Raw genomic sequence first — 23982 nt, forward strand, 5'->3', positions numbered from 1 at the left:
TATATATATATATATATAAAATGTTTATTCTAGGCTTGAATTCCTATACAAGTCAGATTGCGTGTGGCCCAAGTAACTGACTAGGAACATGCATGCAGTCAGTGAACTGAGAACTCTTGACCTTCCTGCTCTATCCTCGCAGCTTTTAAGTGGATCTTTCATTTTGAACAAAGAATTTTCATAACCTGTAATAAATGAATCATTGACCTTGCCAATGCCGGCATCAAATGAACAGTTACATCTACAGAGAATGTGATCACTGTCATACGCTTTCTGAGATCAAGAAGAAAAAAAGGCGACGAGACAAACATAAATAAAATGTAAAAGAGGACATGATGATGAAGGATATTGGTGTTCCATTTATACCTACACTACACTATTTTACCATGCTTTTAGTCTTTGGCTGCATGCTTTATTATGAATTCTCTATGTAGGGGGCAATGAATCGGAGATGAGAGGGCTATGATGTAGCCAAATCTATTTGTCGAGAGAACAATTCTGAGGTTTGCTCAGATAATTAATGTTCCAGTCTTGCTTAGAGTTATCTCCTGCTAGACAGAAATTGACCTGTCTCCTGCTACACTATTTAAAATGTACATCCTCCTCTTTCTGCTTACTCAGTCTTTGGCAGCCATTTCAACTCTGTCTGCAGAAAAACTCATTGTCGCTCTTTTTTCTACAATTGCACAATGACTGTTTACTGTACATACTAGCAACATACAATTTAGCAGGATACACGTATTGAAAGCCAAGTCTTTTTAAAGTAAAAGCAAGAACAAACAATAACTCCTTCCAGGTGAACTAAATACTTTGTAAGGGTTCTTAGAAAACTCTTTTTTGCCATTGCACGCCTTTCTCTGTTCCGAAGTCATTCACTTTTTCCTTACTGTGTCTTTTCATAAACTGATTTCTGAATGGGAGGGTCTGCTTTCATTATCACCATTATGCACATGTAGTTCTGCTTTTGCGGCCAAATTGGGATAACACCTATTTTATATTTGTTATTTGTTCCCATTTACATTGCATAACATAAACATTCTAATATTCCCCCTATGTATGTCTGTGAAGGTTCTCATTCATCCAGGTCATGGTATATCTGTCAATAAATCAAGGCAACTGGACTTGGTTTATTTTTCTTGTCAGTGTTTCGCTAGTCATCCAACTAGCTTTTTCAATTGAGAATTCTGAATTGAGAAACTAGTTGGATGACTAGTTCTTCATGAAAAATACAGCAAGTCCAGTTACCTTGATTCATTTTTAGATATTCCCCCTATGTAATTTTATAGGGAATTCTTGTAATATGCAATATGGCTTCCTGAGGGTGTTCGGTACACTGTTGGTGCACAGAACATCTCTAAAGGTAAAATCCTTTTTTTTCCCTGCATGTGTGATTGGCTCACTGCTTTACCCAGACGTCTGCACTTCGATATGAGTCAATTTCAGGCACTTTTGGTGAGATCATTTTGAAGCCTATACTTGTCTAAACAGGTGCTGAAGAACTCTGGGCATATGAAAACTGAACCTTTGCAGTGGGGCTACACTAGCACTGCAAGGGTGTAGTGCTAATATTTCTCTAGGGTCTAAAATAAAAAAATATTATTCACTTGATCCTCGGTCCTGCAGTGGTGATCACTGTGCTCACCTTTTTCCACTATTGAAAGCCAAAGACTCTGACAGTGGTAGGTCCCTCGGCAACCTCACATCTAATTCAATGGATTAGATGACTCACACATCCTTAGACTGCCAGACCCCCTGGGGGAAACGGCTGCAGGGACCAGTCTACCACTCAGGTGGGTGCCAGGATCATTGAAGTGTTTTTATTTTTTTTTTAGACCCTTGCACTTAACATTTGCAGTGTGGGGGTAGCCCCACTGCAAGAGTTAATTTGTCATATGACCAAAGTTCCTCTGCACCTGTTTAGACAAGTATAGCCTTCAAAATTATCTCACCAAAAGTGCCTGAAATTGACTCATACCGAAGTGAAGACTTCTGGGTAAAGCAGCGAGCCAATCACACATGCAGGAAAAAAAGGATTTTACCTTTAGAGATGTTCTGTGCACCAACAGTGTACAAAACACCCTCAGGAGGTCATAATGCATATTTTAAAAAATCCCTTTTATGTAGTAAGTGCTGCTTTCATCTGCCCATCACTTTCACCATCTTCCTGGATTCCCAGTGTGCTTGCATCTCTTTCCCTGCTGCTTGATGTGATGCAATCTACATATCCCATCATGCATTGCTTCCAGCAAGCAATGATAATGTTACATTGGCTCAGATGTACTTCAGGTGGCAGATTTAGTAAGAGAGGTGACACAAGGAAGTGTATATTCACAGGGCTGAGTGAACTGGTGTCAGTGCATTGGGGAAGTGCATCCTATGGGCATCTTCAATAAGTAAGTTCACAATCTTCTAGATGAATATGGTTATTACAAGAAGGATAGAACTTATAGAAATTCAATATAGAAATACAGATTTATTTTTAGTTTTTGACCATAGATGCCCTTTAGAGAAAGTTTCCTTTAAGTATGCAGTAAAAGCGGTACATTAATAAAACAAAAAGAATCAGAAAATAGCAGAGGAGAGTGGAAAGTAGGGTGATAAAGATGAAAGCGGCTCAGGAGGACTCCAAAGTGTTCCTGAATTTTGCTTTTTCTAACAACGTAGGGTCAGGTCAGGCACTTTTTTTTAGCTATGTTTTTGTCACAAGGTGCTCCTTCCACAGGCTGGAGAAAAGGTCTTGCTGTGAGCAGAGTCTAGCTGTATTCATATCACAAGACTGTACAAAATGCAGAAAGGAGTTTAATTACCATCATAAGATTAAAGCCTTTGAATCAACTTCCAGCTCTTTTTTTTGGAAGAACTCAGAACATTGCATGTTCTTATATTGCCTGCTTCTAAGTACTTCATTATAAATGTATGTAGTGCTCCCCCTTCCCGGTCAGCGCTATCCCAATATAGGATAACACTACCGGTGGCTCTGAAGGGGTTATCTACAGTAAACTGAACTAACGGGTCTCCCAGTCTTTCCTCTATAAGAGACCTCTACAATGGATCCACACCCACACACCTTGAGTAATTAGGGTCGGTTGCTATGTGTTACGACAGCTCAGATTCTTTTTGTTTAGGGATAGTGTCACTCGCTCTTCCTATCAGCACTTACCACCCTCCAGGCAGGGTTAGGATCATCCAGGCATATGTAGACTCCATAGCTTTCAGAGAGAGTGTGGTTACTGCTTCCATGCACAGCAGGTTGAACTCCTGACACAGCATTACTTAAGGTAGAAGTTATTGATCCTTGTCTTTAGCAGTAGCAACCACTGGACCTGCTCCCACCAGGCTCCAGGGTGATTCCATAGCAAGTCTTCAGGCTTTGAGGCCTGGTCCGCTTAGGTCCTGCACAGCCGAAAAGAGCACTCACATGGCCCACCCCGAGTATTTATCTCTTCCCCCAGCATGCACCATTGGCTATCATTCAACAATGATTGGTTAGGGAGGGATACCTACTCCATAGCAATCCCATTGGCTGCTCTGTTCTATCCCCAGGGCACACCCTGCAGCACCTCTGGCAGCAGACAGATGACAAGCAATGATAGAATGTTTAGGGGAAAATCACATGAACCAAACTACAAATTAGTATCAGACCACATACAATCTGACACTAGATTTAATAGCACCCTTTCCACCAGGGCGCTACATGTACTTTTTTTGATTTGTTGTTATCTTAAATATATATTTGGCAGCATTTTATAATTGGTAGTAACATTAGCATTACTCCAGGACCCAGAAGAGTTTAAACTGAGAGGTCCCTACACCCCAATGATACAAATCACACCACTTTAGAGCCAGTTTGGTTTTTAACTGTAGATTATCTGTGTCCAGCATCCCTGCCTCAAAGGGCGAGACTATAGCAAATTATAGAATGTGTGGTGGATAGCAAGACTTTTTGGAACAAACATGCACTTTTTGCCATCCTTAACAGTTTAACAGAGGCTTTATGAAGAACACATAGATTGGTAAGTTTGTCCATGAACTTCTATAATATGAGTCTATAAGCCTGCTGTGATTCTTTCTATTCAGCTTTTTCAGTGTCTCTCCACCTCTTTCTCATCTGCTTTTTAATATAAAAAAAGTTTAGCAGAAGGAGTTGAAAAGCCTGTTTTATTGTAGAAATTAGACCTTTTTTGCAGCAACTGGTTATCTGGACAACCCTAAATATTCAGTGTATGTGCCCACCTCCTTCAATGTTGCATGCTGGTTGATGACATTGTGGAATATACATTGATTAGCTATAACATTATCACCACTGAGAGGTGAAGTGAATAACATTGATTATCCAGTTACAATGGCTCCTGGAAGTGGGGGGAGGGGGGGGTATATTACAATGGCAACTGGAAGTGGGGGGGATATATTAGGCAGCAAGTGAACATTTTGTCCCTGAAGCTTATGTGATGGAAGCAGAAAAAAATGGGCAAGTGTAAGGATTAGAGCGACTTTGACAAGGGCCAAATTGTGATGGCTTGACAACTGGGTCAGAGCAACTCCAAAACTAGAGCTCTTGTGGGATGTTCCTGGTCTGCAGTGGTCAAGGCCTACCGAAAGTGGTCCAAGGAAGGAAAAGAGTGAAACGGTCATGGGCAGCCAAGAGTTATTGATGCATGTGCGGAGTGGAGCTCAGCAGAGCTTGCACAGTGAAGCTCTTTGGAGTGGGGTAAAAAGTAAATCCAGCAAACTCCCTATTATCCAGCAATAAAGCAACCAACACTCTCAATCAACCGGTTTAGTACTGTTTGGAAATATCCTCATACAGTTTTATTCAGTAAGGCACGGAAAAGCGTAGTGATGGTGCAGTTTTCTAAATCAACCTGTCCCGTATCTGGTAAGAGCCTGAGATGAGGAGGGCGGCCTCCCTTGCTTCTCTTGTCCAAACACCCCTGGTAATGGTGGACAGATGGTGTAGAGACGGAAGAGGGGCACGATTGCCTGATGAAGTGGATACACCCGGAGCTGAGATGTAGTGGACCAGTCTGAAGGAAGATGATGGCAGTCACTTCCTGGGAGGTGAAGTCAGCAATGGGTAAAGGTGGCACCGGTGCAGAGCAGAGCCGAAGTAAGGAACAAACTGGGTCACGATCAAGCGGGCAGCGAGGTACAAAATCAGCAAACAGAAGCAGGGTCAGGAGCACGCCAGGTCAATATCAGGAACAAACAGAATCAGGAAACACAGCTGAAGAACTCTCAGCAAGGAAAAGGTACAAAGCTCCTCCTTAAATAAGCCGTCTGGCACCAATGTTCAAATAGGTGCTCGTGCACGTGCATCTGCATTTGCACGCACGCTCACAAGTACGAGAAATCCTTCCATTAGAATGTCTCATATGCGTGCGCGCATGTGCAGGAAAATGCAGCACATATACGAGCAACACTTCTCTGACACTACCCAATCTAATTTTGCTGTAGCAGAGAGCCTGCCATCGCACCAAAAGGGCAGCATATATGGAAAGCCACTCCCTACAGGTATTTTCACATAGTTTTCAAGCTCGGTCCCACCCACTTCTGCCTCCTGCACCTACAATTGAACAGCAAGACCGACCATCATGAAGGGGACCGGGATAAGTCAATATTTGCATAATGGAGAACCCTTGAGTTTTGGGGATCACCAAGTGCTGCTAAAGCAATTTAAAACCACCTGCTTCATACGCATGCTGTGCCTAATACTGTATAAACTGGACAAGAGGATTGGTAACTGCCTAAAGGATAAGTGCTTTGAGTAGCTCTCAAACCAGGAATGTCAACCAATCTATCTTGATACATTTGGTTCCCAGTGTTTAGCAGGTGAAAGGAACGTGGTAACAAAAACACACGAATGGCATTCCAACAAACATGCAGCTTTCCAGAAAAAGGTTTTGTTGTTTATGTAATAGCAGGAGCAGAGTAAATTACATAGGAGTGCTCATAGGAATAGCATGTTTATCTCATCTGAGAATTAAACATATTCTTTTCACCCATCCAGCTTCCCAACCACAGGCTTTTCCTGGGAGGTAAACTGTGTAATTAGGCTTTGCTGTTGATCACGGTTTTCTAAATTGTGGACAATGAACGTGGCATTCAATATGGCTGTGCAATCTTGGAGTATAATAAACTGTCCTCATAAAGCATCTGACCTACAGAACAACATCTACAGAGTGGTGCTTCGTGTCTACTGTAAATTTAATCCTGTCAAACTCCAAAGTAAGAAGCCCTAATAGGAACTGCAGGGGACCATGGGGAGGAAGTCTAAAACTTCCGATATCCTTTGATGCCATCTTTGAACTGTCTCTATGAGTAATGAGCAAAAGCAGGAGGTCTAGGTGACTGGCTGATGATATAGAGGGGTAAATAAACATTAATTCATACGTATGTATTCGAAAACTGAAAAAGAGCATAAAAGTACCAAGCAAACAGGACGAAAAAATGTATTTAAACCAATTCCATAGACACATGTACTGAATGGCTGTAATTTTCATTCTGGCTTTCATCCAATATGACCCATTAACCGAGCCATACAAATCCAAAGTACTGTAGGTATAGAGCATCCTTTCTCAACCAGGGTGCCAGGACTTCCCCCGGATGTGTCTTGAAATTTTCACACAGCATCATGCCTTTCCTTGGTGCAGGCAGGCTCCTGGTGTAAAGATGAATCCTTATGTGAAGGGGGAACTCTAATGTGAAGGGGAGGGGTGATGTTGATTCAAAGGAGGGAAGTCTGATGTGAAAGAATGAGTCTCCAGATGTTAAATGGGCTCCTAATGTAAAGGAGGGCTCCTTGGGTAAAGACAGACCTGAATATGAAAAGTGGAATTCTAATGTCAAAGGTGGGGGCTTTGATGTGACGGGGTAACCCCTTTTTTTGTGTGAGGTCTCCCATTAAATCCATACCAGGGCCCTACCTGGGATAAGGGTGTGGTATGGATTTGGGGCGGGGCGCACATCATTGTTTACATTTATGCTATTTTACATTTTAGACTAGGGTGCCTAAAACTTTTGCATGCTTTTAAAGGGTGCCATGACTGAACAAAGTTTGAGAAACGCTGGTATAAAGGCACACATGGGTCTTGTAGTTGAGGTAAGTAAACACATCAGCATTTTATCGTCATCAACCTTTCGACAGAACTCAGTCCATCTTTATCTTACCTGATGTCTATAACTGATCTGGAGTTTTAATTTAAAAGTTGGCAATAATACCAGAGGTATGCAGAATTACCTGTAAAACTTTTCATTGGGTTGAATCTCTCCAGGAAAGCCCAACATTCCACAGATGACTCTGCTGTTGTCAAGAGTCCAGCCTTGGTCACATATCTGCCTCCATCGGCCATGATGCTTCACCTCCACTATGCCTTCAGTAACAGGGAGGCTGGCCTTGGCACGAGCTGAAATGGGCTTTATGCGAACTTCCTCAATCTTATTTGTATGCTGGGGGAAAAAAAAGTTAAATATAACCACTTCATCCACACTTACAGCACTCACTCCTGTATTCAACTCCCACCGGGGACACAACCAACAATTGACAATTATCCTTCAACTAAAATGTATAAGGATTACAATACATTATATTTAGGCAACCAATTTACAGATTGATTTGCATTTTGGTCAAATGTTTTATCAAAAGTCAATGGAAGTGTGCATTAACCATTACATGTATATTATGTAAGTCATCACAGCACCATGCCTCATCCACCTGCTCCTTGAAACTCAATTTTAGGATATAAAACATCATGATTCGGTTATTCATTTACTAAACATCATTAAATAAATTTTTAAATTCAGCCAGTATGAGGGCTTGAATCTGTCTTTACATCAGCATTCGGTAACCCCCTACAACAATCAACCTGTCAACTTAGCACTAAGAGCTCACTGATATAAGGAGAAAGCAGAGTGATCAGCTCATCAGTGTGGCCAAGAACATATAGGGTTGAATTACATGTTTGCATTGCAGCGTATAGGCACATTCATTTTTAATGGCACCCAATGCACTAAGGCAATGCAACCCTAACATATTGATTTATATACCCCATGTTTAGGGTGTAACATGAAACAAGGTCAGATTGCAGGGAATGGGTCCTTACTGAACAATATTACAAATCTTTTGCCAATTAGAAGAGTTCACATGTTTCCATGTATTCACATATTATTAATAATAATAACAAACTCTCATATTAAGTGAATCCTCAGTGAATGTAGCTGTTTGTCTGCAGTTCAGCTTGAATTAATATTTTATGAAGGGCAGCAGAAGAGGTGACAGTCGTGAATGACAAAGGACAACACTGCAGCAGACTCACACAGAGCACCGGCAAGTCTTTTGTTAGAAAAAAAAAAAAGCAATCTTAAAGAATATTTGTAAAGTCCTATTTATGTGGAAAAATAAATAGAAGGTAAAGGGGTTCTAAAGCCTCTGTTTTGTTTGCCTATCTCTACTGCTAGCAAGCAGTAGATTTAGGCAAAACGTTTTTTTTAAAAAAAGGCTTTAACAGCGGTTTAAACTTACCCTGTTTTGTTGTGCGCTCCCGCCCGAGAATCCGAAACTGCTCGGGCGGCCGCAAAGCATCTTGGGGCGGGCGCATGTGCAGTTCGGATTTTCGGGCGGGAAACGAGCAGAGACGCAAGGTAAGTCTATGGACGCGTGCACCCGCTTGCAGACACCGCGTGATCGGAAGTGCCTGCAAGCAGGGAGGAGTCAGCGCTGGATCGGAGATCCACCGCACCGCTGGAGTGACAGATGAAAACATCAGGAAAGAAGAGGAAGATCGGATTAAGAAACCTCATTTAAGGTAAGTGCTGACATTAACATTGGGGGGAGGGAAACATTTTTTTGACTTTAATGTCACTTTAAGTATCAACACTACTCTGCAACAAAATAACAAAGAATAATGTGTGGCGGATGCGTCAGCAGACTTTCAGCAAGGTTCATGTAGTGCTGACACTAAACTCAGGCGTTAAATCTTAAAAATACATTCAAGTATCTTAACTATTAATACAAATTTATCTTATTTGTGTATTACTCGGCTGTAGATCCTCCAATCATCTCTGAATTGGTTCTGACACTGTCCTTCCTTCTGGAGGGGGGCTACTTTTGTTCCCCATAGTCCCTGTGCGTGTTGTAAAGTAGTCATCACTCCAAGCTCGCTCCTGGAATGGACTACAATCTCACTACAAATTAGTAAACTAAACACGAGATTGTAGTCTATCACAGGAGTGAGCTTGGAGCGGTGACTACTTTACAACACACACAGGGACCATGGGGAACAAAAGTAGCCAGCCGCCTTCCAGAACAAAGACAAGTGTCAGCACCAATTCAGAGATGATTGGAGGATCTACAGCCGAGTGATACAGAAATCAGATGAATTTTTATTAGTAGTTAAGATACTTGAATGTATTTTTAAGATTGAACTCCTGAGTGCAGTGTCACATGAAGTTTGATAACCACTTGTTTAAAGTAACAGTTAGCATTCCCATTAAAGCCCAACTCCGGGAACAATAATCCTACTGGTGTGCAGTAAGTTGTACAGTGCCTTTTCTAAAAACTTGCCTACAGTATTCAGTACTGGCTTCTTCTCTTCACATGATTTCCTGTAGTGTGGAATCAAACATGATTTCCTGCTGCATGGTATCAAGCATGATTTCCTGTAGCGTGGGATCAAGCATGATTTCCTGTAGCGTGGGATCAAGCATGATTTCCTGTAGCGTGGGATCAAGCATGATTTCCTGTAGCGTGGTATCAAGCATGATTTCCTGTAGCGTGGGATCAAGCATGACTTCCTGTAGTGTGGGATCAAGCATGATTTCCTGTAGTGTGGGAGCAAGCATGACTTCCTGTAGCGTGGGATCAAGCGTGATTTCCTGTAGCGTGGGATCAAACATGATTTCCTGCTGCCTGGGATCAAGCATGATTCCTCTAGCGTGGTATCAAACATGATTTCCTGTAGCGTGGTATCAAGCATGATTTCCTGTAGCGTGGGATCAAGCATGATTTCCTGTAGCGTGGGATCAAGCATGACTTCCTGTAGTGTGGGATCAAGCATGATTTCCTGTAGTGTGGGAGCAAGCATGACTTCCTGTAGCGTGGGATCAAGCGTGATTTCCTGTAGCGTGGGATCAAACATGATTTCCTGCTGCCTGGGATCAAGCATGATTCCTCTAGCGTGGTATCAAGCATGATTTCCTGTAGCGTGGGATCAAGAATGATTTCCTGTAGCGTGGGATCAAGCATGATTTCCTGTAGCGTGGGATCAAGCGTGATTTCCTGTAGCGTGGGAACAAGCGTGATTTCCTGTAGCGTGGGATCAAGCATGATTTCCTGTAGCGTGGGATCAAGCATGATTTCCTGTAGCGTGGGATCAAGCATGATTTCCTGTAGCGTGGGATCAAGCATGATTTCCTGTAGCGTGGGATCAAGCATGATTTCCTGTAGCGTGGTATCAAGCATGATTTCCTGTAGCGTGGTAACAAGCATGATTTCCTGTAGCGTGGGAGCAAGCGTGATTTCCTATAGCGTGGGAGCAAGCGTGATTTCCTGTAGCGTGGGATCAAGCATGATTTCCTGTAGCGTGGGATCAAGAATGATTTCCTGTAGCGTGGGATCAAGAATGATTTCCTGTAGCGTGGGATCAAGCATGATTTCCTGTAGCGTGGGATCAAGCATGATTTCCTGTAGCGTGGGATCAAGCATGATTTCCTGTAGCGTGGGATCAAGCATGATTTCCTGTAGCGTGGGATGAAGAATGATTTCCTGTAGCGTGGGAGCAAGCGTGATTTCCTGTAGCATGGGAGCAAACGTGATTTCCTGTATTGCGGGATCAAGCATGATTTCCTGCTGCCTGGGATCAAGCATGATTTCCTGTGGCCTGGGATCAAGCATGATTTCCTGAAGCATGGATCAAGCATGATTTCCTGTTGCGTGGGATCAAGAATGATTTCCTGTAGTGTTAAATCAAGCGTGATTTCCTGTAGCATGGATAAAGCATGATTTCCTGTAGTGTGGGATCAAGAATGATTCCCTGTGGCTTGGGATCAAACATGATTTCCTGTAGCGTGGGATCAAGCATGATTTCCTGTGACCTGGGGTCAAGCATGATTTCCTGTGACCTGGGGTCAAGCATGATTTCCTGTGACCTGGGATCAAGCATGATTTCCTGTAGCATGGGATCAAGCATGATTAACTGTGGCCTGGGATCAAATGTGTTTTCCTGTGGCCTGGAGTCAAGCATAATTTCTTGTGGCCAGGTAACAAGAGACCAAAGTGTTAACTGCCCACACTCTTACTGGCTGGTGTGTGTTCTTTTTCTGCCTCCACTACTTACAAATTATTTGAATTACTTTGCAAAAAAAAATAATATATTTTTTTCTTCCTGGCTACTGTTTCATCATATAACTCCTTAATATTTAGTATCAGCATCAACACTACTCTGCATCATATCATCATATCTGTCCACATATGTAGCGGTTTCGAGAATAAAGTACATATGTATAGTTCATGGAATGGCCAACAAGGCAAATCCTTTATTATGGATACAAATCTTTGTTTTGTTTTCCTTAGTAGAGATCATAGAGAGAATCAATTTGCTATTTGGCTAAAATGTGTCAAATTCAACAGTCTCAACTTTTTGCCGACCATTTTTAACAATTGTATTTTTCAAAGCAAACAACATAGATCATGAACGTGTAGACGTCTAGTCTGAAAGGTTTTTTTTTGGAACATAAGTGGCATTGTTTAGGATATGTTTCCTTGTTTGTTTTTTTCGGAATAAACAGCAACTGTTGTGCGGTTTTGAAGAAAGTGATGACCAAGGCTGCAATTTATACAAACCTTCATTTCATGAGGAAAGCCTTTGGTATAACATTTTTGCAGGTAAAAACTTGTATAATTTATCATTTCTTGTCTGCTTTACGCTGCCCGCAGATTTAGCTCATTTATATAGTGCTGACAAAGTACATAGAGATATTAACATCAGTCCCTGCCAATCCCCTATCATGGTAATACAAACACACACATGCCAAGGATGCTTTGGATGGAAGACTTTCTATAACACATTGAGGGGAGTTTACTAAAACTGGAGCAGACAGAATCTGGAGCAGCTGTGCATAGTAACCATTCAGCTTCTAGCTTCAGCCTGTTTAGTTAAGATTTGAGAATTAACTAGAAGTTGATTGGTTTCTATGCCCAGTTGCTCCACATGTTTGTGCTCCAGTCTTAAGGTGCCCACACACCTTACAATTTATCTGCAGGTGGAGAGATGGATCTGTGGTCAGATGGAAAAAGTGCAACAAATTGGCCCAGGTGGAGATTACTCCATCCACACAGTTTAGCGCAGATGGAGGAATCTGTTGCACCTTTCCATCTGACCATAGAAAATCTGCAGATAAATTGTAAGGTGTGTGGGCTGCTATAGTAAGGCCCTTTTCACATGACCACAATCCATTCTGATCGGCATGATCCATGAACAGTTCCACTGCTGAACGGAGCAGTATGGAGCGGATGTCACTCCATCTTGCAATGGAAGAAAAAACTGAGCTGTACGGACCCATGTTAGGTCCCTGTGGAGTCGAATGTAAATGTACATTATCTCCCCAATGGAACACAGATGACAGAAAAAAAGCTGTCAGAGGTTGGAACTAGGGATATTCAGACACCAGTGCCGATACTTGGCATTTTCACGAGAACTATGAGGGTTGCAGCGGTTGTAGCTGGGACCGGGCTCCACCACTGTCCTGAAATCATTAGTCTGTAGTGTTTTAGAAAAACTGTCACATGACAATAAACAAAAATGTATCAGTACTTGTATCTGTGAGCACTTGGACAAGTATCAGTACTTGTACTTTAAAAAATGGTATCGGTGCATCCCCTATATACATTTATATAAAACAAAATCATACATTAAAAGAGACGTACAAATCCCAGGAGCTCCGTGTGCTCCTTACAAATGACAGCTGCCTCCTAACTTTTGAATTTTTCTCTGGTAAGGTCTTGGAGCTGGAAAAGTATCTGTACTTGTACTTGTACCGAGTTCGGTACTTGGCATCTGAACATCCCTAGTTATAACCCTTCCTTTACTCTATCCAAATCACACAAAAAATGTTAGGCTTCACTTCTACTTTAACTCCATGCTGCCTATTTACTGCAAGTGCTAAGTCCAGTCGCATCACTTGCATATAAGGCTCTGTATGGATAGTCTAAAAGAAAATAATTTATGACTGAGTGTATGCAAGAAGGTGAATATGCAGAATGAAATTATTATGACTGTGCAAGGTGTATAAAAGCATTATATTTGCCCCTTATTTAGTTTTATGCTGGGAATACAATTTACAATTTTTCTCCTTCAGCTTGCAGGGTAAAATGCTCAATTATGTCATTCAGTGTAGATGGGGGAACACCCCAAACGGCTACTGTAATCTGGCGGCCGGAACCTGCGGTCCCCACAGCCATAGATAAACTGGTTTACTATAAGTATATCTATCCACTTGCCTGAAATTCAACTTTCATGAACTGCTGGCATTCTAATCAATACTATTCATTGAATAAGAGAAGTCTGCACCCCTGTCTAGGCTACCCTAAACTTAACACACAGCAGCTGTGCATGAACTGATATATACAACCTGAAATTTATATTAAAACAATGCACCTTGCTAAATAAATAAACTATAAATTAATATAATACCTTTAACCCTATTAATGATATCCAAACTAATATAAAGTGCACAAATAATCAAAATAAAATATCTACCCTTTATGAAAGGTAACATAATGTTTATGAAATGTATGTTCTAGGGTAGATTTTTTATTTTGATTATTTGGGCGCTTTATATTAGTTTGGATATCACTAGTAGGGTTAAAGGTATTTTATTCATTTATAGTTTATTTATTCAGCGCAGTGCAATATGTTACTATACAATCTATTATGCATAGTAGTACATTAGGTTGAGAGGTTTTTACTCTCCTGTAAGGTGCTCTGATACCCCCCATCACCCACCCACTCTTTTTAAGTTGATTTAGTGAAATAGCTAAATTTTGCCATTTTCCCTTTCCATAAACCTATATAGATGAACACTCAGGTTATGATTCATCGCTTGTCATTTACAGCATTCTCCTCTACATTAAATACTATTTAAGTGTAAGCTGTGGAAATGTGTTGGCATGCTCTCAGGCAAGGAAGCTCCACTGGAATCTTAACATATCAGGCAAAGGTGGGGTGGGGTGAGGTGATGCAGGCAGGCATACTAAGAGGTATTCATACACAAAGTCTCTGATTTTATAAGTCCGTCAAACATTTCGTGCGGTTATTCCAGTCTGGGAATGGGGCCAAGCTGGTGGTTTCTAAACATGAAATACCAACAACTCACTGAAATCATTCCTTTAGTAATGCAGGTAGTGGGCATACAATATGTTTGCAATACTGAAACTTTTCATTGCTACTAACATTATGTTTTTTAACTTGGCACATGGGATATGGGCACTGTATGCATAACTGCATATCAGAGAATGGGCCATTTGTACAGAACTGGTTACTATAAAACAGGCAGTGTATAACCAGAAAATGGGCACCTTATACATACAAGCATCAGTGGCCACTAGGGAAATATCACTTCATGCTTGCCTGAACTCAACGACCACCTTGTTGTTATTCACTTTTTTAAGGCACATCTCATATATATATATATTTCAACCATTTTGGACAACTTTAAAATATCATTCAGTTGGCCGTAGACAACAAATGGAGGTCACATATCAGAAAGCAAATAGGCCTTTGAGGAACGTCATGCCCACTCAACTGACACGTATCCTATGAAAGAGTGTGAGTGTGAGTGTATGTCCAAGTGCTCGCAAGACACTTAAGGCATCACTGCCATCTTCAATGGATTTTCATACTAAATATCCAACCGCAAAAAATTATAGATAATTGTCTACTGTTGTTTTTTCTGTCAACATATGATCATCACACCTATATGAGCTCATTGCCCTGTTTGCAGATATAGAAGCCTCTACTCTTCTGGAAAGACTTTCCACAAGATTTTAGAGTGTCCCTGTTGGAATGTGTGCCCATTCAGCCAAAAGAGCCTTTGTGAGGGGAGGTACTGATGTGGAAGAAGACCTGGCTCACAACTGGCGTTCTAAGTAATCTCAAAAATGTTCATTAGGGTTAAGGTTAGGACTTTGTGCAAGCCACTCAAGTTCCTCCACATTCATTAATGACCTGGCTTTGTACACAGTCATACTAGAACAGAAAACCACAAAACTGGATGCACACAATGGTTTAAAATGTCTTTGTAGTATGTTGTAGCAGTGCTACCACCTTCACTTGAAACAACCAAACATAATAATTTGAAGAGGTGCCCACATACTTTTGGCCATGTACTCCAAATAAAAATAAATGGCTATCCATACACTGAATAAGTCAGGGCTGTGCAGCATACCTCATTCTTGGAGAAAAAAAAATACCCCTTGTCTTCTACGATTCATGCAGCATTCATGTTGCAACAGAGAATGCTAGAAGTCAAAGACCAGTCCAAGAATGCTGAAAGTCTTAGACCAGTCCAAGAATGCTGAACGTTTTAGACCAATCCAAGAATGCTGAAAGTCATAGATCAGTCCAAGAATGCTGAAGTCTTAGAGCAGTCCAAGAATGCTGAAAAGTCTTAGACCAGTCCAAGAATGCTTAAAGTCTTAGACCAATTCAAGAATGTTGAAAGTCTTAGACCAGTCCAAGAATGCTGAAAAGTCTTAGACCAGTCCAAAAATGCTGAAAAGTCTTAGACCAGTCATACAACATACAAGACCTTGGCCTAGATGTGACACCACACACACACACACATGCACACACAAGGCAAACTGTAGAAGAGTAAGGCTGTAAAGTGTCTGTTGCCCTAGGCAAATTAGGTTCTTTTAATTCTGTAAATTAAACTAAAACATTAACATTATTGTCTAAAAGCAAATAGTTTATTTTAGAGCTACTAATTCAATCTCAGCAGTAATGGGAGTTAGAAAATGAATGGTGAGTAGTTGCTACAAACTTATTTTTTCATTGAAAATTTTTTAAAATATGATGCCATGTTATGATTATGTTAGAAACCTAAATGCCACTGGGGTGCTGTCATTTATTTTTTGTGGTGCACATACTGTAACTGTATTTGTTTTGTAGTGTCACAAGTTTGCCAATAATGCTGAATAATGCGCAGGGTAATCTGAAGCATAATGCATTAAGTACCTGTGCAGTGATAGTCTGAGGCGGTGGAGCTCCCTGTAGCCGGCTTGTTGAACAGAGTATGCCAACATCCTCTGAATGCTTGCAGTCGGTGACTCCCCAGCCATTGGACTCACATTCTGCCAAAGAGCTCTCAGCACCTGAGCACCGGACATTATCTAACCAGATGGGACCTGCAAAACCCAATAAAATGCTTTAGAATTTGCAATTTGTGCAGATTATAAATTACTAAACCAGTTTTAGATTTAAAAACAAAGAGATAACTGAACACTTTTCTTATAATTATACAATTATTTGCCGTCTTGATTTTCAGGTCTAGTTAGTAGTTATGAGCACTGCACCCAAACCTGTCTGAATGCAACATATAGTGATTGTTGAGTGTGTTAAAGTATCCAACATGCAGAAAGTCATACGTGGAGTAAAGATGTGCCAATACCCAATCATTCTTTAGTCAGTTTTGCACCCTTTTGGACCATATGCGTTGTTTTATAGGCAAATTCTGGGTTGAGCAATAAGTATTGATACTTAATTCCACCACCAAGGACTTTCATAAACTGAATCCTGGACCAACGAAAAGGCACGGGCCCTCATTTGGCTCTTAGAGCAGTGTCAAAGGTTTTGAAGCATATGCCGTAAGGATCTTTTACATCATTCCCGCATAATGGGCTGGGTACAAAACAAAATGAAGCTGGTGTATGCACCATACAGTATATGAATATAAATATGCAACAAGTTTGGTTACAATTTATAGTGAAGATTTAGTGGGTAATGAAATATTCCGGTTACTGACCAGAAACACAGTAGATGCATTCAAGCAATAGGACTGTACTAGAGCTGCAGCCCAGCCTGGAATAGCAAAATGAGCTGGGGCCTAGGGTGACACGATTTTATAACAGAAGGCTTGCTTCGTGTGGCTTCGGATCAGCCGAACATGCTCAGCATACTATAGAAAATCAATTTATTCGCATGAAAACACCCTCAGTTTCAGAAAGTATGATAGATAGATAGATAGATAGATAGATAGATAGATAGAATGCTGAAAAGAGCATGGAGCTGGCTTCCCGGCCAATCAGGAAGCCGGGTGCCGCGTCATTACATGGCTGCCCGGCTTCCTGATTGGCCAGAAATCCGGCTCCATGCTTTCTCGTCACATAGTGACGAGAAGCATACACGGGGGCGGCTTCCCTGCTAATCGGGAAGCTGGGTGGCGAGTCTTTACACGCCTGGCTTCCTTAATGGGACTTCTGGTATCGGTATTCGGTATCGGCGAGTACCCCCAAAAAAAATATTGGTACTCGTACTCGATACTGAGATACCGGTATAAGTGCATCCCTAATTTTAAGTTTTAACTCCTAAGTTTGGTGTTAGTTTAATGCCCCTTTATGCTTTCCTCAACAACTGGCACAGAACAACATTCTACTCTTGCTAACAAAATCATGCCCACGGCAAAAAAAATCCAGCAGCTTTCATTATAATGTATTAATATTTCAGCCAGACCTTGTGAAATGGGCAATCAAACCAATCAGGAATTGAAAATTTGCCACAAAGTATCCTGTTGCCAACTGCTATAACCCACATAGCGTATCTGTCATGCCTAATTCCATTCACAACGCAGCTGACATAACAGAAAACATTGGAGGAGCATCAAGTTTTCATAATTAGAATAGGCCTTTTTTTGCAGCATTGATGAGGATAACCTTTTACCTTTTAATTATCCTTCAATAAACAGTAATCACTATCGGTTCCAGCTTCATTAAGTTTAATGCTGATTTTTTTTTTAACATTTCAAAGAGGTAGAAATATGATTTATAAACAATTTGTATGCACTAACTGTAGCGTCTGGGTGAAACGATGGTTGATTATGACACATGCACATGTTAGCAGTAAATGTCAACTACAGTTGATAAGATAGAGGAGAATTTTGCAAAGGATACTTGCAAAGGATACTACGCGGCTATATACATTTCACAGCAGGCACCTCTAGCACATTACTCCTCACTTCCTAAAGGACATCCAAATCCTAGGGAATTCTAAGAAGGAAGTAGTGGCCAGCTTCCTTGGTTGTTCGTTTTGGATCATCTATTATCTGCACCTTACTATTAAATCAACTACACTCCCCTGCTCTCCTCCTCTCCCTACAGTCCCCCCCCCCCAACATTTTTTTTAAGATCTTCAGACCTCCCAATTTTTATCATGGATCCCTCTTCTACTGCTCTGGTGGTGTTTGATGGCCCTTACTGCTGCACAGAATGGCATTCAGGTAGTGATGTGTGAATGCTGTTCAATGCGGTAGTACTCTAAGCCCAGGCTCGTCTGATGATACATCAATGCCAGGTTGGGCTCAGAGGAAGGTTGAAGGAGGTTGACTGTCATTTAATCCAGAAGACTGGCAACATGTAAGAGCAATCAGCACTTCTGTGGCAAACAGCAATGGATTAAATGGAAGTATTGCAGCAAAAGCGGCTTTTATATTTTTTTCTTTAACCAGTTGAGGACACCGAGCGAGTTTGCTACACACAGCCAAACAAATTCATTAATGTACAAAAGGCGTGTGTAGTATTCCCAGCCATTAACTTCCCCGCTGCTGTTTCCTCCTTTGCACTTGCTGGCAATTCCCCGCTGTCAAAATGAATGTCAGGTGTTGCTGTGTAAATGCATCAGCCGTTGACGAGGCTGCTGTCAAAAAACAGACCGTCTGACACATTGTTACTTTGTATCTCTCTGTCTCTTGTCTGAACAGTGTTTATAAACATTGTTACTTTGAATGTTGCGCCTTTTAATTAATCTGCAGCTGAAAGGAATCAGCTTCAATCTGCCTATGATGTCAGTTAAAACATCCTGACAAGTAAAACAAAAAAGTTGTGTTTTTTTATTTTTTATTTTTTAAAAAAAATGTGTCTCTATTTAGCCCCTAATTTATCCTAATCATCTTTAATTAACCTTCTTTCTCCATATAAAGAACCACTCTGGTCAGAATAAAATGTAACCCCTGCAGTGTGGCTACCCCCACACTGCAAGGGTTAAAAGAGAATCATGGGGAGAGTGAAATACACTCATCCCCATAATTAAAGCCAATGAGTGACACTGAAGCTGCCACACATTGGCTCTATTCATCGAGAACTGAGCAATCACATACCACTCAGTGCTCAGTTCCTGATCTCCTCCCTGACTGATAGTCACCACTCCCCGCAGAGATTCACCCCTCCCTTCTCCATTCCTCCAGCGCTGACTGAAGGGATGGACAGGAAAGGTGGTGGGCACAGCTGGATCTAACTCTAGAGGGGCAGAGCCAGCTGTCAATCAGACAGCGGGGTGGATCCCAACAACATTCCTGACCATCCCGGCTGCAATGCGGCTCTGTGCTGTCACCATATAGCGGGCACTGTCCCACTATATGCTGAGTTTTGGGTCACAGGAGGATATAGTAAATGTCCTCCTGTGACCCTAAAGAGAACTATGGCTTACAAGGTTGGGCCATAGTTCTCTTTTAGGTGCTCATTTTCGTCAAGAGTGTAAAATACAAAAAGATATACTCCGCCAGTCAACAGTAAAACAAAACATAAAAATCAGTAGTGATATTTGTAGCAAGCATGAACAGGAGGCAGTTTTCTTATGAGTGTCTATGTGAATGTATGTTTAGCAGAAGCAGAAGCAGAATGTTTTGTGGCTATTACAGCACCAGAATATGGGTTTTGCCCAACAGATCAGCAGCCCAACTAAAAATGATCTGTAGATCTGTTTCTGCCATAGGTTAGGTAATCTACATCACTCATTGTTATTTTATTACAAGAATAAATCCATAACAATTGTAACAAAAAAACCTCTGTGTTACCTTCCCCTTGTCCATATTTTGCACTGTGCGCCCAGTTCATTGCCATCTCAAAACCCAGTTGCTTGCAGACTACATTTGACACCTCCAGGTTGAAGTCATCATCGCATACAGTGCCCCACTGACCATTATACAGAACCTCCAGGCGACCTTCGTTGGGGACTCTCGATGTCCCAGCCAAACGCAGCTGGATTTGAGGTGCTCCTGCTTGGAGTTGTTGCCAGCATAAGTCTATTAGACATGATAGTGATCCAATAAATAAACAAACAGCAAGTTGGCATATTTTCATGACTTCGTCTCACAGTGATTAGTTGGTGACCTGTTTCTGTACTTATACCTAGGAAAGGAAACAAGGAAAATACATTACAAACAAGAAAACGTTCTGGGGCAGGAGAAGAGCACTACAAATAAGTTTGAAGTTATTCTAAAGCAGTCAAACAGTTTTGGGCATTAGTTACTACACTTAGTTGTTGTTGCTCAAGGGTAACATATGAATACAAACAGGTATAAACTGGTCATAGAAGCAAAGCTTACTGAAGAGTGTCTGCTATGTCATATGTTCTGTACTAGATTTAAAGCCCAGCTCCACTTTCTATAAAAAATATTAAAATAAGGGCCCCATCAAGCAGCTGTGGCTGCAATACTCACCTCCTATGTGGTGCTGTCCTCCACGGACTCACCCGGTCTGCTATCCAGAAACTAGCATAATTCAATCCACTTTCAAGTGCAGAGCATCATGGGCCTGCACCTGGGGGGCTCACTACAGCACCTATTACTCACACTCCAATGATGCAGAGTACTGTGCTAATGTCATCGTGTCAGCTATGATATCTGCTTCATTGGGGACCACCTATGGCCAGAGAAGAGGCAAAATGGGTAAGGACCCTGCATCACATGGCCAGCCTGAAGACAATGGAATAAAGAGAAGTACAAAAAAACAAATAAATAAATATTGGTGGGGTGTCTTGGTGGAATTGCATATGTATACATGCAGTACATACTGTACACTGACTATATACTGTATATAGCAGTAGCAAAAGAATTATAATGAGAATTTTGGTGAGTGATTATTAAAAATCCTTGTATATGTTTTCAGAATTGTAGATTTGATTACGCAGCAATACCTAGAGCTGACCAATAAACAAAAGATGGCAGTCAGATGGTGGTGAACAATGAAACAGATGGATTATCAGTACATTTGTATTCGGTATGTTGTGAGAAATGTGTAGGGGTAGCCTCTTATCAATGCTGAGTATTATCTGACAGCAATTGGCAAGGTCTGTGGATACCTCAAGAGAAGGGCTGAATTCATTGAAACAGCAGCTCACAGCCACCAATATTCAAAGAAAGATATTTAAGTTTGGATGGACTGAACCTACCACCATCTTCTTGTATCTCTTGAAGGTCCTTACAAGGCCAAAAAAGGAAGTACCTCCATCCACCACCCACCAACTACCCCGCAGCCACCACCACCACTTTCCTGTCAGACTGCATTATTATGTAATATGAAACAACAGGAGACACTAGTAGTAATGTTGAAACATCTATGTAACAGCGCTGATGAATAGGCGGACATATGACTTCAGACCACCCATAATAAAAACTGATGGGCAATTAAAAAGCAATTCCAAGCTACAAGTGAAAGCATTACGTGCACTGCTAATGCTACGTGTCAAACACTAAAACTGTGTCATGATCATTAAGTCTGCTCACTTCCTACGGTGTCACAAGGAACAGGAAGTGAGGAAGGAAGTAAAAATACCCCAATAAGTTCAAAGACAGAAATTTAAACTTGGCAGAATTTTTTAGCTCATCTTCATCCTATTTAATACTACAAATTAAGGCTAGAAATAGGATTTAGCTTTTGATTGATTCAACTGTACCATTAAACATTCTACTGCCACAGATGTAAGGGTTAGGTCTGAGTAGAACTGTCTGCCACACACTGGCTCAGTAACCCTCATGTCTGCTGCATTCCCTTAAGCCACAAGCTCATGGTTGCTTCAGCAGAGGAACCCCTTAGACTCTGGCAGTTCATGAATAGCTGTGATCAGTGGATGACAAACAGTTAATCACAGCTATTCAGAAAAAATGTGAGCACCCGCATCCGCCACCACTGCCCCATAGTGTGCCCTTCATTCCACTGCCTATTATCGGGTCCTCCCCACTGACTGCCCACAATCTGATCCCCTTCGTATACCCTCCACAATCCACTATCTGCCGCTTTGTATACCCTCCACTATCTGCCGCTTGTGTGCCCACCAACTCTCACTGCTCTCCCCCTGCCTCTACCGATGGTGAGATCACTATCCTGTCTCATTACTGGCTTTACTCTTCAGGATAGTGAGTGGGGAGATCAGTATGCTTTTCATGTTTACCGATCCCTTCAGTTTCTGAATGAACACAGAAGTGCTTAGTACTGAGTATTTCCAGGTTAAGGGTAAGTGAGTGCTGGACTGAGAAGAAGGAGATTGAAGACTCTGTTCTCGCTCTCTTTCTCCATCCCATAAGTGGAAAACCGGGGCTCTATTTAGATCCCCAATATTTCCCCAGAGAGGACTGGTCACAGTTATTGTACATAGTGTCACCAGGTGACCGGTTACCCCATGGTGACAGTACTAAATTACAAAAAATAATAAATTATTAAAAAGAAAAGAAAAAACAGAAATACCCTCCCCCCACAACACAACTTACATACACACATAATGTACACATGTGCACACATTGTGTCAACATTATGTGTGTTGGTACACCAATGCACTAAGGCAACACAGCTGCACTGCAGTGGGCTGTAACACGCTACCTTGTGTTGCCATGTGCTACGTTTCCATAAAAAGGTGAGGTGTGGTTTTGGTCACACATAGAGGAGTTGTGATATAACATGTGTTGATATGCATGTGTTGACAACCCAGTCAAGTATTAACCTAACCTGATGAAAAATTTTAGGCTACCTTCACACTTTTGTGGTGGCTTGCATTACCGCACACATATCACCATGCCTTGTGTTGCATGTTAGCATGAATTACATTAGGGCAGCCTGGTAACTTCGAATGGGCTGCCAACTAAAACACACGGCACTGCGGATCAGGTGTTACCGCAACACATAGGGATGAAGCCCACCTCCAGATTTTCAGCTAGTTGCTCATTTACAGTTTTGTGTTATCCCAATAACAGGCATTTTGTAAAAAAGGTGTAATTTAGTATGTGTAAATATATGTTATTTAATATTTATTGACCCCATAGAATTGTATCTTTTAGATTTAGTGGGAATTGTGTAGGTTACACTGTGTTTGTGTGTGCTAACAATCATAGTGTATTTTTATAGAAGATATTGTTTTAATAAACATTTATGTACATTTAATGTATAAACTCGACATGTAAGCTGCGGAAAAAGTAGGTTTGGTTCGGATATTTCGTTATTTCGGGATTCGGATCCGAAATTCCACTCGGTTTGTGTTTTGGATGAGTTTACGAATATTTGTTGCGAACATCACAGAGAACCATATACAGATATGAATACTAAAGCTGAAGCTCTTAGATCTGAATGGCATTCGGGATCCGAATTTCCAAATTGCATTCGGGAGCTCCCGAATGCCATTCGGGTCCGGGAGCCTCAGCTTTAGTAATATATGTGTATGGCTCCCAAACCCGAATGGCATTCAGGATCCGAATCTCCAAATTGCATTTGGGAGCTCCTGAATACCATTCGGTTCTGGGAGCAGTATACATTGTACAGTATAATGGGAGTATACAGTATATTACTAAAGCTGAGGCTCCCAGACCCGAATGGCATTCAGGAGCTCCCCAATGCAATTCGGAAATTCAGATCCCGAATGCCATTTGGGTCTGGGAGCCTCGCCTTTAGTATTATATGTATATACTGTATATGGCACCCATGTTGCCATAACGCAAATTCGTCTTCAGACC

General features: G+C 41.4%; 1 protein-coding gene across 1 annotated transcript in view; it reads right to left on the minus strand.

Annotated features, from left to right (window-relative positions):
- LOXL4 (lysyl oxidase like 4) overlaps positions 1-20869 on the minus strand; it is a 70741-nt gene extending 49872 nt beyond the window's left edge. Inside the window, exons 1-4 of the mRNA XM_018557016.1 lie at positions 20836-20869; positions 20059-20286; positions 16230-16399; positions 7238-7446 (exon numbers count right to left, since the gene is read on the minus strand). Coding sequence (XP_018412518.1) covers positions 7238-7446; positions 16230-16399; positions 20059-20286; positions 20836-20869 — 641 coding nt within the window. The remainder of the gene's footprint in view (positions 1-7237; positions 7447-16229; positions 16400-20058; positions 20287-20835) is intronic.
- Positions 20870-23982: the final 3113 nt, after the last annotated feature.

The sequence above is a fragment of the Nanorana parkeri genome, unplaced genomic scaffold, assembly GCF_000935625.1.
Source record: "Nanorana parkeri isolate BGI_ZX_2015 unplaced genomic scaffold, ASM93562v1 scaffold2, whole genome shotgun sequence".
NCBI lineage: Eukaryota > Metazoa > Chordata > Amphibia > Anura > Dicroglossidae > Nanorana > Nanorana parkeri.